This window comes from Cornus florida, unplaced genomic scaffold (genome assembly GCF_030987335.1).
Source record: "Cornus florida cultivar Cherokee Brave unplaced genomic scaffold, ASM3098733v1 CherokeeBrave_3.0.0_Hap2_Chr04, whole genome shotgun sequence".
Lineage (NCBI taxonomy): Eukaryota > Viridiplantae > Streptophyta > Magnoliopsida > Cornales > Cornaceae > Cornus > Cornus florida.
In genome coordinates, this window is record NW_026775574.1 from 6,744,657 (window position 1) to 6,761,932 (window position 17,276).

The window sequence follows — 17,276 nt, forward strand, 5'->3', positions numbered from 1 at the left end:
GAAGCCCATAATGGACAAAAGATTCACATAACGTGAGGACATCCATCCAACATGAGAGCCCGAACCGCCAGAATTTCATTTTAGGAGAGATTTGAAAAGAAAAAAAAGAAAAAAGAAAAAGAAAAAGAAAAAATTTAAATTTAGCTAAATGGACTTATGATTGTGAGGTTGAATATTTAATAAGAGGATGCTGCGATGGTTGAATATGACCAAAGAAATCAACTTAAGTATACAATTTGTTCCATGAATCGAACGAAAAATTTCTTTCAAATGGCATATTGAACGGGTGAAAATATATATATATATATATATATCTAACATGACAAATATTTAAGAACTTAAATTATCATGCAAAGAGTATTTAACATAACCTATTTTGTTTTAGAAGGATAGTAGAACAATTTGATAGTCATTATGCCACAAATTTTAAGAACTAATTGTCTTTCTAGCTGCTTCTAGTAACTGTGCACCATAACTACTAGTTCGTCGTTATGGCTGCTTCTACTAAGTAAGATAATCAGGGGGACATTTTATAAATTAGGCAAAGTAAAAAGGGCAGGGTCAAACTAATAATTTTGTAAACTAGGGGGACACTTTATAAAAGTTCACAAATATATATATATATATATATATGTGTGTGTGTGTGTGTGTGTGGGGCACAAATTCAAGATTTTATTATTATTATTATTATTATTATTATTTTCAAATCAAATAAGTTAGATAGATTCGTACATTTACTTGTTAAGTATGAAGAATTCTACCTGGATAGAAAAATAAATATAAAAATTTGTGTGAGATCAAGAACTAGAAAAGACAATCTCTTTCTTTTATTGAAATTTTATTACAAATGTGGCTCATATACAATTACATTATTTTTGTTTAAGGAAGGAAAATGATTTGATAGTCTAAACGGCAAACCGAATAGGGAGCCGAAGTGCACCCTAATTCACATGATAGTTGTTGTGGGATCCGACCCGTGTTTGCATCCCATACCATTCATCACATGGATAGGGAGCACTTCGGATCTCCATATGACCTTTGTAAGGGTCGTTTTTATAACACAATAATATATATATATATATATATATATATGGCGATATCTTAAACACAAATATGAGGGATACAGAGATTGAACTGGATGAAGAAGAAGAAGAAGAAGAAGACTGATCCAACGAGATTTAGATGAGGTTAGGGAGAATATGCTATAGTTATATCACAAAGCCTTCTTGTTTCTTGTCCTGCCTTAATGCTTCCTCAAAGAATACTATTTATAGACCCTGGGCCTTTAGGGTATTGCCCAATGGTTCATCGCATGCTTTTTCCTTTGCCTCATGTTTACTTGGGCAGTCATGATGGCCCTAGGAGCCTAAGAGACCACTTCCTCTCATCGAGCCCTGCGGTATGTTATGTTTCTCTCATTTGTAGCATTAAATGCATATTGTCATTACTTTACCGACGGTAACCGAACTCGTAATGGTAATGTCAGAGCATTATATGTTATATGAAGGCTTTCTGTCATAGCATATGCTCACCATCTCATTAATTAGGCCTCACGAGGCATTTCTTGATTTCGCATCCATCAATCCAAGATCCTTCCAAGTATTCCAATGTGAAGTCCCAAGTATATATGCAAGAAGGCCCTACCCTTGTTTCGTATTCTACTTGGGCACCCCTGGTTTCATTAACACTCGTGACCAGGGTTTCTGTCTTGGTGCGCTGTCATTGTTTAAGTGACTCGAGGGTGAACCCTCAAGGTTTTGGTGACCTGGCGTGATGCCAGGGTTTAAGTGACTTGAGTGTTGGCCCTTGAGGTTTTGATAACCTGACGGGATGCTACGGTTTAAGTAACTCTAGGGCTGGCCTTCGAGGTTTTTGGCGCAATGCCAGGGTTTGAGTGACTTTATCGAAGGCTGGCCCTCGAGGTTTTGATGACCTGGCGCGATGCCAAGGTTTGAGTGACTCGAAAGGTGGCCATTAAGATTTTATGACCTAATGCGATGCCAAGGTTTGAGTGACTGTTTGCACCATAAAATTAATTTTATGGAACACATGGTGTTGGTTGATTGGAGGAAAAGAAATATAACGTGTAATAGGACTCTTATTTTGGAGTCTAAAGTCACGTCACTTTGTGTTTCAAAACACAGGTGTTTGGATAAAGCTTTAAGACATGTGGATAAGTCTAAAGGCAAAAAGAAATTTTTATAATTCAAATATAATTTTTGAATTTAAAAAGAAACTGCCAAAATAAATTGCTAAGCCTCAACTATAAATAGCACTATGAGGGCCTTGTGCAAAAGGTCCCCGACTAACACAAATTTCCTGTTTCTTTATCGATATTTTTCATTCTCTGTAATTCAATACAGTCTTTTAATTGTATTTTACTTCTGTTTATAGAAGTAACCTAATGTTAGAATTCCACTTCTTGTACTCTGTATAAGAATTTTACTTATGAAATAAAAGTCGACACTTGGCATTAGTCCACTCTACTTTTGTTTTCTAAGTCTCTTGGAATAGATGAATACTTGTGTAATTTGTTTTACTCCCTTCATTCATTCTACACTGAAAGTCCTCTTTATTGAGACGTTGAAGAACCTGAAGGAAAGGGTCACCTGATTCAGAAAGGGCCGATTTTAGACTCGGTCAGTACCAAGGATAGTTTGGCTATCTAACCCCTTGGGTCGAAACATTCTGGCACGCCCCTAAAAAAAAAGCCAAACAATGACTCGAGGGTTGGCTCTCGAGGTTTTGATGACTTAGCGTGATACCACGGTTTGAGTGATTCGAGGGCGGGTCCTTAGGGATGTCTATTTTTACCGCCCCGCTGAGGCTCTGCCCCGTCCAGCCCCGTTAATAATGGATATGGGAACACTTTTTATACCGTTGGGGCGGGCATGGATACAAATTTTGTACCCGTCGCGAGTCACGGGGTGGGTAAAGGTTTAGTATACATATCCTGGGGGCCCGCCCCGCCCCGTTCCACTAAGCATATAACTATATTTAATATATATATATATATATATATATATATATATATATATATATATATACACACACAATATTAATAACTAATTTTAGCGGCTTACCCAGATATCCATCTCTTACAATCCTAATTTGGGATGTAAACTTGATATTAAATATGCTTTTGTTTTGATTATGGTAGACGTTAGAGTTTAGAACTTCTTGTGATTTGATTGTATTAAATTTTTATTTTTGTTTATTATGTTCTCTGAATTATGGCATGTGCATGTTATTTTTTTTTATTTTTGTTGAGATAATAATTTCATTTATGTTGTGTCATTCCCAGGATTTCCGCATATAAATAGTAGGAGCTTAAGTTCTAAAAAGTGGGAGAAAAAAATTTGTTAGCAGGGCGGGCACGGGAGCACAGTATTCCCCAACGGGGCGGGGCTGGACATAAAAATTCAACCCGTTGTGGGTCTCGGGGCGGGCATGGACTTGACAAAAATTAAAAGAGACGGTGCGGGATTTAGGGAAACTCGCTCCAAACCCTCCCCGTTGCCATCCCTACAGGTCCTTGACGTGTTGCCGAGATTTTAACTTTTCAACTTGTCACATGACTTGATCGTTTGAAGTTCTTTAACTTTTCATCCTTTTTTTTAGCTACAAACTTTTCGGCAAACCTATCATCACTATTGTTTAAAATTTGAATGAAGTACAGTAAAATAAAATAAAATAAACCTTATAATGAGACTTGTATTAAAAATAAAAATTACTTGAAAATACATAAAAGAATAAGGGGTCTTAGCTACTGCAACTCCACTAAGGGTTTAGATGACCATGCGCATGAGTACTATTTACAAGAGTAGGGGGATAAATGTCTAATGACAGCAATTTCATATATATAGAGAGATGGAAATTACTACTACTCTAAAAGTAATTCTAAAATGTTATAATATATAAGGTTATAAAAAAGTATAAATATTAAAATTCAGTAGAGATCGAGAGATAAATTACAAGTGAGAAATTAATATGCATGTAAATATATTAATATAATATTTCACTGAAAAATAGATATTGATTAATATAATATGTCATATCCAATCATACGCATTGGCAAGTATATATATATATATATAGAGAGAGAGAGAGAGAGAGAAAGAGATGAGAGAGTTTAGATACAAAACCATATATATATGCAGCAGCTTTATACATTCCCTATACTGTGATCGCATGAATGAGCTGAGTCTATAGCCGTCGACTTTTACTGCGGCTATTGCATGTCTCTGAGACTTTGGGTTTTGTCACAGGGAGTAGTTCATCTATGCAACTATTTTTGTGTAGTTCTGCCACTGCTGCTACTTCCTTGTTGAGCATCTAGAGAGAGATATATATATGTGTGTGTGTGTGTGTACGTACTTGAGCAAGGATAGCGAGACTGTAGGTTGACAAAGATCTCTGAGATGCTTTTATGGTCCTCTTATAGTGAAACAGTGAACAAGTTTCAGGTTATGTTACCCAAAAAATCATTAATTAAAAAATAAAGTTTCAGGTTTTGTTTGGTTAATTGATGATGTAAAAGTACATTAGTCGCTTTGCTAATTTTGTTCTGGTTTTTTTATTTTTTATAATCTACAAAAATCAGCTTCTTTCTTTTTTTAATTAGTCTTTTATGCACCTCACAAAGTACACAACAATTGTCGGTATACAAATAATAATTATTATTTTATAATATTTTATTTCCTTTTCATCGAAAAGATAGCTTCATTTCACCCTTTGTGTCATCGGAAAAACACGGTGGACAATGCTATGAACGGAAAAAGGTGAAAACGAAAAGATTTAAATGCTAGCTTTACTTGTGTACTTGTAAGTTGTAATTAATGCTTTTTTGTTTGAATGCATAATACTTTATGGAAAGATGATGATGATGTATAATAATATTTTACAAATAGTTTATTTATTTTATTTTATTTCTATACTCACACACCCGAGGATCTATTTGTATTTAAGAGGAGTCCAACCATCAGCTCTAAATCTGATGCTTCTATGACCAAGTGATGTACTACTCGAACCTTCATTACAATTTATCTACTTAAAATGATGTGATAATTCATCTTTAAAATTAATCAGGAATTTTGTTTTGTTATTTGAGTAATTATAATAATGCTGCTCGTTTTATTATTAATACTAATAAAACACCAACATTTTTCACTTAGATCTCTCTTAGTTCATAAAATTGTTATTTATGTAATAGATTATTCCCTTGTTAAAAACTTAACACCCCGAGATAAAAAGAATTTGCTAATGTCAGCAGTAAAAAATGAACAAAATGTCATTTTTGCTCTTTTAATGCCTAGAATGACATGTTTAACCTTATAAACAAAACGATAAAATAACACACTACTATTACCTAATTGGACTGTCGTCACTAAAAGAGAAGGTATGACCAACAGGTTAGTGGCGGCCTAACAGTATCAGCCTCTTACTTCCCAAAGGAAGGTCAGGGGTTTAAGTTTCAGAAAAGATACGTGTGTGTAAGGACCAATTAGAAAAAAAAAATAATAATAATAAATAAAATAAAATAAAAAATATCAAGAGAGTATGTAGAATAATGACAAACCTTAAGAAAGTTAAGTTGAATTTACCCTTTTATAAAGAGCAAGTATATTACTTCATCTGTTCCAATTTAAATGTCACTTTTGGGGAGTAAAAATTTTTAAGGAGACATGTGGGACATGACTTGTTTCCCTGGAAAGTTACTAAGCAACTTGCCCTTCTAAGTTTTAAATATTCAAATTTTAAATTTTAAACTCCAAGGACATATATAGAAAGATGTAAAATATATTGTTTGAAAAAGGAAAGTGACAACTATTTTGGGACAGACCACAAAGAAAAGTATGATATTTTTTTTGAGACAGAGGGAGTACTAAAATAGGTTTAGTGAGAGTGGAATCTTCACCCAATTTCATTTAATTTTATCCTCACAAAAGGGTAGTTTGTTTATAAAGAGCACGAATTTATTTAGTTAGTTTTTCCTTTAATAAAGAGCGCTATAGTGCTTTTTCAATGCATTTAAATTCATTTTAACACATTTATTTCATTTTTTAATGCAATTTCTACACATAATACAAATATGTTTAAACACGATTTAAGTGTGTCTAAACTAAAAATAACTATATTGAAGAGAGATTTTATATAACACAGATAAAACATGTTTCTAACACAGAATTTTTGTTAAGTCTAGTATTAATGTGTTGAAAATATATTTAAATACGTTGAAAATTTTTACACAACATACATTTGCTACACCGTTTGAGAACAGTCTCTGAATTTGGACCCTCACTGTCGATCCAATAATTATGAGCCGCGCAAGCTTACTTAGAGCAGGTTCCATTGTTATAACCTTTTGGTCTTCAAAATATTTTGTGGTTCCATCTTTATGAGTAGTTTTTTTTTTTTTTTTTGCTTTTGCTCATCTTTATGAGTAGTTGTATAGGTTATAGATGTAATTGACACACTGAAACAGTGAAACCAGAGCCGCTAGTAAGTGGTGGGCAGTTGCAGTACTAGTCCAGCTTAACCTATGTAGTTAAAGGTGGCTAGGGTTAGCTCCTAGTGTTTGAAATATGCCAATCAGAGGTGCAATCACTGGTTAAAAAACAACAATATTACACGTAAATTCAAGCTCTTGAATTCTGCGCGTGCTTTAAAGTTCATTAGAGTAGTGGTGTTGTGTGTAACTCAAATGCAGCTTTTGGTGAAAAACGATGTTGGTCTGTTAGTGTCGCTACACTCTGACAGTTTTCTTAATGTGGCAATTTTGTTCTTTTAGGCCGGTTTAATTAATTCGCGCCTCTAGGTTTCTGAAGCCTTAATTAAAACATTTAAAATAAAAAATTAGATAAAAAAAGGCCTTAATTAAATAAACTATGGGTTGTCTTATTCAATTTCCATTTCAATTTAATGGAAAAATGTTCTGTATCTAAGAGAAATGATAAGTTTTTCGTTTAAGAAACGAATCCAATATAATGGTTTGCATCGAAGTGAAGCAAGAATGTATTGTACTGCATCGAATCGCTCATCGTGTAACATCATATTGTATTACAACGGATCCTAATACTTGAGTAGGGATGGCAATTTGACCCGTCCCTGCGATTACCCGCCCCACCCCGTCTCGTTTTTGACGATTTTGGGTGACCTTTTTGTTTATTTGGGCGGGAATGGTTTGATACAATAAAAACTCGTACGGATTTGGTGCGAGGGCAAGGACACCGCCCCACCCCGTTTAGGTAGACATATTACTTAAGTATCCTTATTTCATTAGTATATATATTTTTCACTATATATTAAGTATCCTATATAATAATATTAAAAATAACAAATGAATTTTATTAAAAGAAAAGTTGCAATGGTGAATAATTGAAGATGAGGGGAAAAAAAAAAGAATAGCAAATCAATTTCAACAATAATTAAATTATGATCTTAAATGTGACTGGTCGGGTACTCGCGAGGGTAAAAATGTTCAATGGTTACGGGAATAAGATGAAAAGTTCTTTCATTTTTGTGATTTTGGGCGAGAACAGGATAAAATTTTTAAACATTGCAAGGACAAAAGAAAATATACCCGCCCAAACTCGCCCGTGGTCACCCAATACTTGAGAGTTCCATTTCAGAGCCTACAAATCATTATTCTAAGTGCTATAATGTGATGTGATGGGCAATCAAATGAAAGATTTTACCGTAACAAATTAACCTTCTCTAAAATGGTAAGTGGTATAAATGTAAATGTACGTGAGCATAATGTTTTTTGAATTTTATAAATTTGTTTCTATTTCAAAAATGTTCATTGAACATCTCCTTCTTTACCACTACTGTATATTAACGGTGGAGTCCAATTATTTGTCCCTATTAAAGCCAATATCAGTGAATTAATTATCAAAACTGATTGGGGGAAAATTACTCATTAGTATACTTTTATTTTTTAACTTCAAGATAAAAAAGAAAAAAACTAACTGGAAAAATAATTGTGAAATCCCGGACAAGTTAACTAAAGGACCTATTAAGGGACCAGTAGAGGGACCAGTGGAGGTTGCCGCCCCACTGATGTTTTTATTCACAAATTATTTATAGTTTTTTTTTAAAATCTTAAACATGTCTCCATTCAATTTTTTATGACACCCATTATATATTTATGTTGTTCAAATTCGTCCCTTCTTATATAATTTTCTAAATCCGTCAATAAGTGACATATATGTTTTTAGAGCCTGTAGCTTAGCAACCTCCGACTAAGTTTATGCATTGGAACCATAATCGACCATGAAATGATATCTAAAATGATATATTTCAATACATACTTTATAAAATACTAATTTTGTTGTTCAGGATATTTGTAGACTTTCTCCCCTATGGTGCAACTTATCTTGGGATGTTCCCCTCGCCCTTTTTTTGTTTATCTTCCTTGAGAATAAGGTGGTAATTATGCTCCACGGGTTAATTATTATTATGATAGCTACAATTGTCGGTATTGTCACAATAACAACGATCCAAAGTTCAGGAGAAGTGGCCGGAGAGTATGTCGGTATAGAAATATCTTCAATTATAGACTTTTCCCCGTGATAAACAAGTTCACTTTTGCATTCTTCTTACGACCTTTAAAAATGAGGTTTATGAGGAGTCTTTCAAAACTAAAGACCGTGATAGTGAAATCACTAACATACAGGGCAATTGCAAAAAACACTTTTAATATATACTCTCGCGTAATATTTTTACTCTATATTTCAAAAAGTGTGTAAAAATGCCCTCATCATTTTCACGTTGTGCGAAAAAAACACATCTCAATTAGAAATGCCCCTCAGAAGTATGAAATAATTTAGCAGTTTAATACTCGTTTTGTCCTTAAACGGGTATATATGTTACTAATCTAATAATATAAGAGGTATTTTATGCACTTTACTCGTATAATTAAAAAAAAAAAAATAGCTTACGCTCTCGTGCGTGGAGGTCCGGCTACTCGTAGTCTATATCGGTGAAGCCAAACATAGAAGACCAAGTTCGGGTGGATGTATGTCCCGCCTGTTATCTGAAAACTTTATTTTAACCGGCCAGAGCATAAATTCAGAAAAGCGACCCACCGAAGAAAAGTTTCGGCGAGACCCAGCTGCGGCCTAATACCGGCGAGTTCCAGAACAGTAATAAAAAACCAGAGAGTTCCAAAAGCTTGATCGGAACAGTGAGCATTGAGTTCAGTTTTGGTGAAAGCCACGGCGACCCATAACCGAGCTAGAGCAAGAAAGAGAAATCCAGCTCCGGGAGGCAAGTTGTTCCAGCAAAGACTCCGGCGAAGAAAGCAGTTGCAGCTATTTATTCCGAAGAAGAACTACATCAATTCGATCGGCGCTAAGGTAGCAACCTCTGAGCATTAACGACCCAAACCAGAAAAGCTTCAAAAAAAATCTGACAAAAAAAAACTACGGGCTTATTTGTACCAAATTAATAGTTTAGAGAATTTTTGTACACATAACTGGTGTGACATAGGGATGTATTTTGAATAGTCAAATAATTGTATAAATGTGGGAGTTAATAATGAATGCATATACATTCGCAGATCCAATATATTATTACAAACAGACCAGTGAGAGTTACTTGTTACGTAGTACGTTTTAGCTCCTCCGTACATGTTCATATTTATATGTATTTGAAATTATACTTTATTTTAGATATTGGAAAAAGAAAATTTTGTTTGAAAGGTTAGTACTTTTAATTGATTAATAGATTTCATGAATGTCACGTTGTCTAATAAGTTTCTGCCGCTGCACTGGGGTTCTGGGGCCCTTGCTGTTGTATACTTTGCTTTTACCCTTGTTTTTTATGGCATTAGATGGAGCCTCGCTTAGGACTTTTTTTGCCCTCTTTTTTTTTTTACTTTCTTCCAAATAATTATGAAAATATGACTGTAAGTCTATAAATTGCTTGGTTTGTCGCATCCATCACTCACTTCGTAATATTTTTTTAAGAGTTCGATAGCATTACTTACTCGATTCGATCGGTTTATACTGATATTTGTCCGAATTCGTTATACCGTAACTAATATCGCGACTACAAACCATGATAGGAAGGTTAACTGGCCCAACTTAGGCTTTCAAGAAAGAGTTTAAAATTAAGCTCTTACAAAACAAACACTTTTATTCGATTCAATTAGAATCTCTTTCCTCCTCTTTGAATATAGAGAAATTATATTATTAACCTAAAGGCCTTTTGTTTGCTTGACGAATCCCTTATAAAAAAATGAACTTTGGTTATTTTTTATATAGGGAACTTTTGAAGTAAAAGAGTTTAATGGAATTTCAAGAAGAACACAAACACACACACATATACACACATGGTGTGATGATATAAAAGTTTCAAGAAGGGGACACAATTACACACAGAGGTATTGTCCTTTTTCCCCCAAGTGGTCAGAGTTGTAAAAGGCACAAAAATACAGAAAAGATATACCATAAATGCAAAAGTAAAAGTAAAAAAATAAAATAAAAAAAAAAAAAAAAAGCATCCCATCCCATCCCACCCATGCAAAACTAATTAGTCCAACAACAGCAAATATTAAAAGGGGGGTTGGGGACTTTCAGTTCATATCTAACTTCCAGTCCCACCTGCACCCATCCCCACCCCATATCTAGTTTCTTTTTCTCTCTCACACACACACACTACTTCTACTTCTACTTGTGTAGTAAACACCAATACAAATACCCCATCCATTCTCCCAACTCCAGGCCAAACTAGTAGCTAATAACCCCCCCTTGTACCTCTTCTCAAAAGTTGTCCCCAAACCTGTAGAAAAACCAAACATCTCTATTTGTCAGCATACTTGTTTGGATCTCTCTCTCTCTCTCTCTTTCTATGACAGTGCCATGTCATAGCAGACTATAACTTGCACCTAAACTCAAAATATTTTTAGAACCCATCTTGAAACCGATTGATCGATGTGGGATCCAAATGTTGCTGTGTCCCTGTGTAGCTCCTTCCCCAATTCAATCCTTCCTCCTGATTAATGTGCAGTGACATGTCTCTACCACCACCACCACCTCCTCCGGATAAGCCCATATCCGATGACCCTCCTCGCCCACCACCGGATGCAAAAGTATGTCCCACTGGAGCACCAATGCAAGTGTAATTAGTATCCTGGGGTGCACCCACAAAGTTAGGGTTAGGGTGGCCGGAGAGGGCGTGGCCGAGGAAGTAATCAGTCATTGGATGTGGAGGAGGAGGAGGAGGGTAGGAGAAGGCCCTCGAAGGGGATGTGTATATGTATGAATGAGGCGGTGGTGGCGGTGGCGGCGGCGGCGGTGGTGATAAGATGGTGGATGAAGAACCAGAAAACAATCTTGGTGAGTAGACTGATCTGAAAGGGAGTGTTGGATCACCCATGTTGGCTGTTTGATGATATCCTCCATGTCCAACTGGTTGTCCACTGTTGAAATTCTCAAGCAATTAATTTATCAAACAACAATAACACACGGAAAACACATTCTTTTAATTCTCAAACAACAATGAAATCAAAAGGCTTCAAAAGTAGTACTCATACACAAAAAGTAGACCTTATCAAATCAAAGCTAATTTGGTGAAATCAAGTGGAGTATCTACTTTATTCGAAAATGATATCTTGGGTGATCATTTGATCATATTATTTTTTGGGTCTAAAAAGGCCTTAAAAGAGAAGAAGAAGAAGAGAGAATATGATGACAAACACATACCCTAGTTGATGAGGCCCTTGAGCAACAATGTTATCTTTGCTGAAGACCAGCTGACGAGCCCGGTTTAATGTTTCAGTCTCTCTCTCTGACCATATCAACACAAAAATATATATATGTATATAGCACTGATCAAATCAAATCAAATCAAGAACTGAAAATTATGTTTCTTTTTGGGTGAAAAATAATAAAGAGATTGACATGACCACGCTAGGCTTCATGGCAAATCATTAACAGACACTGTAAGTTCATTCAATATAATACAACTAACTTTGATGTTTGTTCGATCTATAGACCTATATATATATATATAGACTATTTTATGTATATATATATATTTTTTATGGGGGAAATTAATTAAAGGACTTACCTTGGCGATGGCGGTTCATGTGTCCCCCAAGGGCTTGAGACTTGCAGAACTTGAGGGTACAAAACCTACACTCATAGACCTTCCCACACTCATCTTTTCCATCCCTAGCGCCGCTTTTCTTTTTCCTGTAGCCTGGGAAATATATACCAATTAAAGCATCTTTGATGAGACTACTCCTACTCCAAACAGCCCACCCTAATTCATGACATAATTATTTATAATTAAATATTCAACCCCACAAAAATCTTCTTAATTTCTCACCCCCAAAACCCTCTTACCTTACATGGGCTTTTTTTATTTAAATCTTCAAAATATATATATAAATAATAATAACAAAAAACCCATACTTTTCAAAAAAGAGTTTGAATAGAGAAACCAAAAGGGGTTTCCATTTTTCTTTTCTGAAAGCAAGAAAAATTGGTTTGTGTTTGAGTTTGTGTGTGTGTGTGTGAGAGAGAGAGAGAGAGAGAGAGAGAGAGATTAATAGTAGTTTTGAGAAGAATATATACCGACAGATGAAGAGGTGTCCTCAAGGACCTGTTTGCCATCTCTAGTGCAATCCTCAGGTAAGTTGTTGAGGTCTAAAGGGTTTCTTTCTGGTCTCCTGCAAACAAGTCACAAAAGAGAGAGAGAGAGTTAATGGAGGGTTTTAAGAGTACTTGAGACATTATAGATAGTGAGGAGGATAATAAATAAAGAAGGTTGTGGGGGTGAGACCTACATGGTACCAACAGAGAGAGACAGAAAATATATTTGAGGGATTGAAAAATATATATGTGAGATGGAAAGAGAAGTAAAGCTTGGGAAAATTATAAGACTTCAGTTTGGGACTGCAAGGTGGAGGGCTAGTGGAGTGATGGTGAAGAAAGGAGCTTGAAAGTTCTCTATCAGTTTCTCTGCTAGCCCCACTGGAGACATCTGTTCTCTCTCTATCTCTTTCTCTCTCTAGAATTGAAAGAACAAGGGGGACGGTGGGGACTCATCACTCGTGACTTTAAAAAGGGTGGAGTTGAGAGGGGTTGGGCAGGTGGTGGATGGTAGTAGTAGTAGTATCATCATTTGGTTAGTTTTGAGAGTTAAGTGGGGAATGAGAGGGACGTTGCCTTTAGTTTTTATTGGTTTGCTAAGAGGGCTAGGTCTGTTGCCCTACAACCATTTGTATCATGTCCGATGATACACATTTAATTGAAGTTTATATGTGTCTGGCTAGCTTCATGTATATATATATATATATTTATTTATTTATATATGTATAATTTGCTGAGAGTGACAATCGAATTCTCATGTCCTTTGTGCATCTATATATATACAATATGACATTTCTAATTTGAGGCTGGGGCAGTCAAGATAAACCCTAGCCTTAGAAATATTATTAATATTATGTTGACAAGGGCATGCTAGTTCTCCTAATGTTGTCTCTTTCTTAAACCCTTTTCTTTTCTTTTTTTCTTTTTTTTTGGGGGGGGGGGGGGGGGACGGAGGGGGGGTTTTATTATTATTGTTATTATTTTGAAGTGAGCTCGTATCACCACATTAAAGGAGGATTCAGGAATTGTCAATAGGGTGAACTAATATTTTTTTGGGTAGATTAATACTAGTAATACTTATTTATTTTTATTTTTTTGGTTGGACTAAAATTGTCTATAAAATATTTTACATCCAAATAAACGGAATCCTAATCACCAAATACTGTAACCTAGTGGTATTTTACGGTCAAAGGTTCAAGTACCTATAGCTGTAATGTGAATATGTTTGTTGCAAATAGAATAAAAAATCTACATCTATACCTTTACCTTTCAAAAAAAAAAAATCAATGTAAGCTTGGTGAGCTCATATCACCTGGGCCAATAGCCCGGAAGCATCTCTCCCTTGATTTGGAACATCTCCTTCTCTTAATAACCAAATGATGGCAAGAAACTCAAATCCCCTCACACTTTCTCTAACAAAACTTGAACCCTCGTCATTCTATTTTGGAAGGTGTGTAAGGCGAGAAAGTACCACTTATGACTTAACTATAGCTCTTAGTGGTAAAAGAAATATATTAAAGCGCTCAAAAAAGAAGCCCTAAAACAACTCAAAGTTGAATCAAGCTAAACTAAATTGGAGGCACAAGAAGAAAGAAGAAACTCAACTACTTTAAATGCAAGAGCTATCTAATCCGCCCTCAACTTCATGGATAATAGTTTACATCTAATCACCAAATACTGTAACCTAATAGTACTTTACGGTCAAAGCTAGGTTCAAGTCCCTATAGCTGCAATGTGGATATGTTAGTTTCAAATAGAATAAAATACATCTTTACCTTTCAAAAAAACAAAGAATTCTACATCTGATCACTTGCATAGTTGCATATATCCTTAACTACATAGTTTATAAGTAGCACTTAATTCTGAATGCTCTACTATTTATCTCCCTCCAAATGTTGTAATCAGGAGCTGCTAGGCAATTTTGTTCACAAAGGATGAAGATGTCCAAAGAAGCAGCAATAGGGAATGTGTTTAAAGGATATGGTATGTTGATCCAAAGAATAAAACTGTGTTTGGGAAATAGATTACTGCTAAACCAAACAAGATATGTCCAAATGAGTGAAATAGGAGGGGGATGTCAAGGAAATGAAAGGTGAGAGAGCAAAAGAAAAGTGGAGGGTATGGGAAGGAAGCTAGACAGCACACATTGTCTTGGGACTGGCTAGGCCGAGATAGATTGATCGAGTTCTGGAACAACAAGGACAAGACTTGGAGGAAATCTCCATTGATGGTCACTGTGGAATGTAAGTCTATTCCACGTTTAAGAGCAACATCGGGATTGAATCTGTGTCACTCAGAGCGCCTTGAGACAACCAGAGATCAAACTAGGTCAGGGGTTCACTGTTGTCTCCTATTCTGTGAAAAATTTAAGACTTTTTGCCATTTTCTGTTAAATTCAAGAATCTTTTCCGGCACCAGGTATTGTAAGGCTCACCAACAGACATTAGTTTAGATGATACGATCTCTCATCTTCAAAGAGAAGATTGAATGTTCGAGTCCTATTATAAACAATATTAAATGTGTGTGGGTGTTTGCTTCAATTTTGAAAGAACAAAGGGGAAAATAATTAAATAAATTGTAGGAGTAAAATATGATTGAGGTTGGCTACTCTACACCACAATTCAAGATTAGGATCGGTGGTCTAAACTAAACTACCATGAGAAATAGATAGCTACTAATTTAGACCGTGAGTGATTTAATTTGATTTGTTTTTGGTCAATTTTAAGAAGAAAAAAATCTCCAACTAATCCTACTATTTCAATCCATCATATGAAAACAATTCAATGTAATTTTCAAAATTGGAAAAACAGAACAAAAAAATAAAAATTTCTCAAGTAACTTTTCTTCTTTTTGGTAATTATGTCAAGTAACTTTTCTTTATATTTAAGGGATATTTACACTTAACTCCCCTCCAGATTGTCTAAATTATGGAGACCTCCTCTATGGTTACAAAAATAACATTGACTTTGACCTGAATGTGTTAAATAACTATTATACTCATTGTATTTTTATTAGTTAATAACATTTTCAAGCCTTCTAAGGGTATTCTCGGGTTTTAAGTAAATTTTGAATATGATATCAGCAAACAAGAGTGTCAGATTTATGGATGACAGTTTTCTCTGACCCGGCGAGTTTCCGCCCCGCCCTGCCCCGCCCCTACCCCTAATGGGGTGGATTTAGTGACTCCTAAATGGATTTGAGATGGGTATGGTAAAATAATTGAAAACCCGAACGGATTTGGGGCGAGAGCGAATTTAGCAATGAACCCGCCCTGTACCCCGCCTCGATTTTGTATATACCTTCTAATTTTTTATATATATAATTTTATATTTTTAAGACTTTTATTACTTTGCTGGAAGTATCTTGTATCCGTTAATATATTAATATTCACTACTTTGTAATTTTAAAGTTGAAACAACTTATTTATCAGCCTAATTTGAGCACATTGGACTAGTTTTTTTTTTTATTACATAATAAAAGTGGCATAACGCAGCCGGCCCTTGCCACGCCTTGCAATTAAACGAAGTACATGGGGCTGAATCGGGGTACTTTGTCTACCAGAGTAGAGGCGGAGATGGTATAACAATTACAATTACAAACCCGTTCTGGAGAAAGGATAGAGTTGGTACGATAGATTTTCTAACGAGGCGAAGTAGAATTTGGCCAAACCTGCTCCATTGCCATCCTTAGTCATATTTTTGAAAGTGATGTCAATGTTACTCAAACCTAAACCAAAAGAAATGTTATTGTTATATTTGAAACTAAAAGGAATGACCATATTATTTAGGCAATCTAGTATTGAATTACCAAGATGAAAAAAGTAATTTTTCTTTATTTAAGCATAACTTAAATTTTGATAAAATGTTTGTTACTTTAGCTAGGTCCATCTGCTATACAAGCCAATCCATGTCTTAAAGCCATTATTAATTTGCTTGATAGCATTAAGCACTGGAAATAATTTATGCTTCTTAAACTAAAATCTTCAATTGATTGATAAGTAGTTTTTTACAATGAATAATGTTCTCTAAGCAGTATTAATAAATAAATCTAGTAACCAATGTGACAATACATAAACAAACTATTCTCATGTGGGATCCACATAATATTTCATCATTATCCATTTGTACCAATAATTTTTCTCAACAAAATAATGATGATTACAGAGTGTTCAAACAATTTCAAATCTTGTCGCCAGTTGTTGTTCAAACATTTTCTCAATATTTCTCTTCCTTGTCGTTAATTGTTGGCATTAACCATAAGAATAAAAATAAAAATAAAATAAAAAAACACAGTGTGTACGGTTTTTTTCCTTTTCTTTTGGTCGAGAATATATCGAACTCACTGTAATTGGTCAGTTGACACAAAGTCAGAAACAAACCATGGTCTGAATGTTTTGTTCAATCAGCTAGGGCTTGATGGGACGAAATGTATCTCCACAACAGCTGCTTTTCAACCAATGATTATTTTCTACCAAAGAAAAAGATATATATTTCATGTGATTTTCCTTATTTTACCAAGTAATATTTGTCTCATGTTTATTATAGAGGACAACAAATAAATGGGAAGCAGAGAAGCAGTGAGTGGAATAATAATAGATATAATGTTTTATATAGTTTTGTCATTTTTCATTTGGACTTTGTATATAAACTCTCAAGGTATAATGATGGAGCCTAG

General features: G+C 34.8%; 1 protein-coding gene across 1 annotated transcript; it reads right to left on the reverse strand.

Annotated features, from left to right (window-relative positions):
* Positions 1-10,854: 10,854 nt before the first annotated feature.
* Positions 10,855-13,958, reverse strand: LOC132304675 (zinc finger protein JAGGED-like). Its single transcript, XM_059802411.1, has 5 exons — positions 13,915-13,958; positions 12,585-12,679; positions 12,076-12,207; positions 11,709-11,793; positions 10,855-11,425 (listed from the first exon to the last, which is right to left on the reverse strand). The coding sequence occupies exons 1-5, from the start codon at positions 13,956-13,958 to the stop codon at positions 10,909-10,911; spliced, it is 873 nt and encodes a 290-aa protein (XP_059658394.1). The 3' UTR covers positions 10,855-10,908.
* Positions 13,959-17,276: the final 3,318 nt, after the last annotated feature.

Excerpts from the sequence above, each read along its gene's own strand:
- LOC132304675 (XM_059802411.1), bottom strand. The coding sequence starts at position 13,958 with ATGTTCCAAATCAAGGGAGAGATGCTTCCGGGCTATTGGCCCAG. Across the intron at positions 12,680-13,914 it reads CTTCCGGGCTATTGGCCCAG|GAGACCAGAAAGAAACCCTT; the intron begins GTGATATGAGCT and ends ACTTGTTTGCAG. Across the intron at positions 12,208-12,584 it reads GGACACCTCTTCATCTGTCG|GCTACAGGAAAAAGAAAAGC; the intron begins GTATATATTCTT and ends TATATTTCCCAG.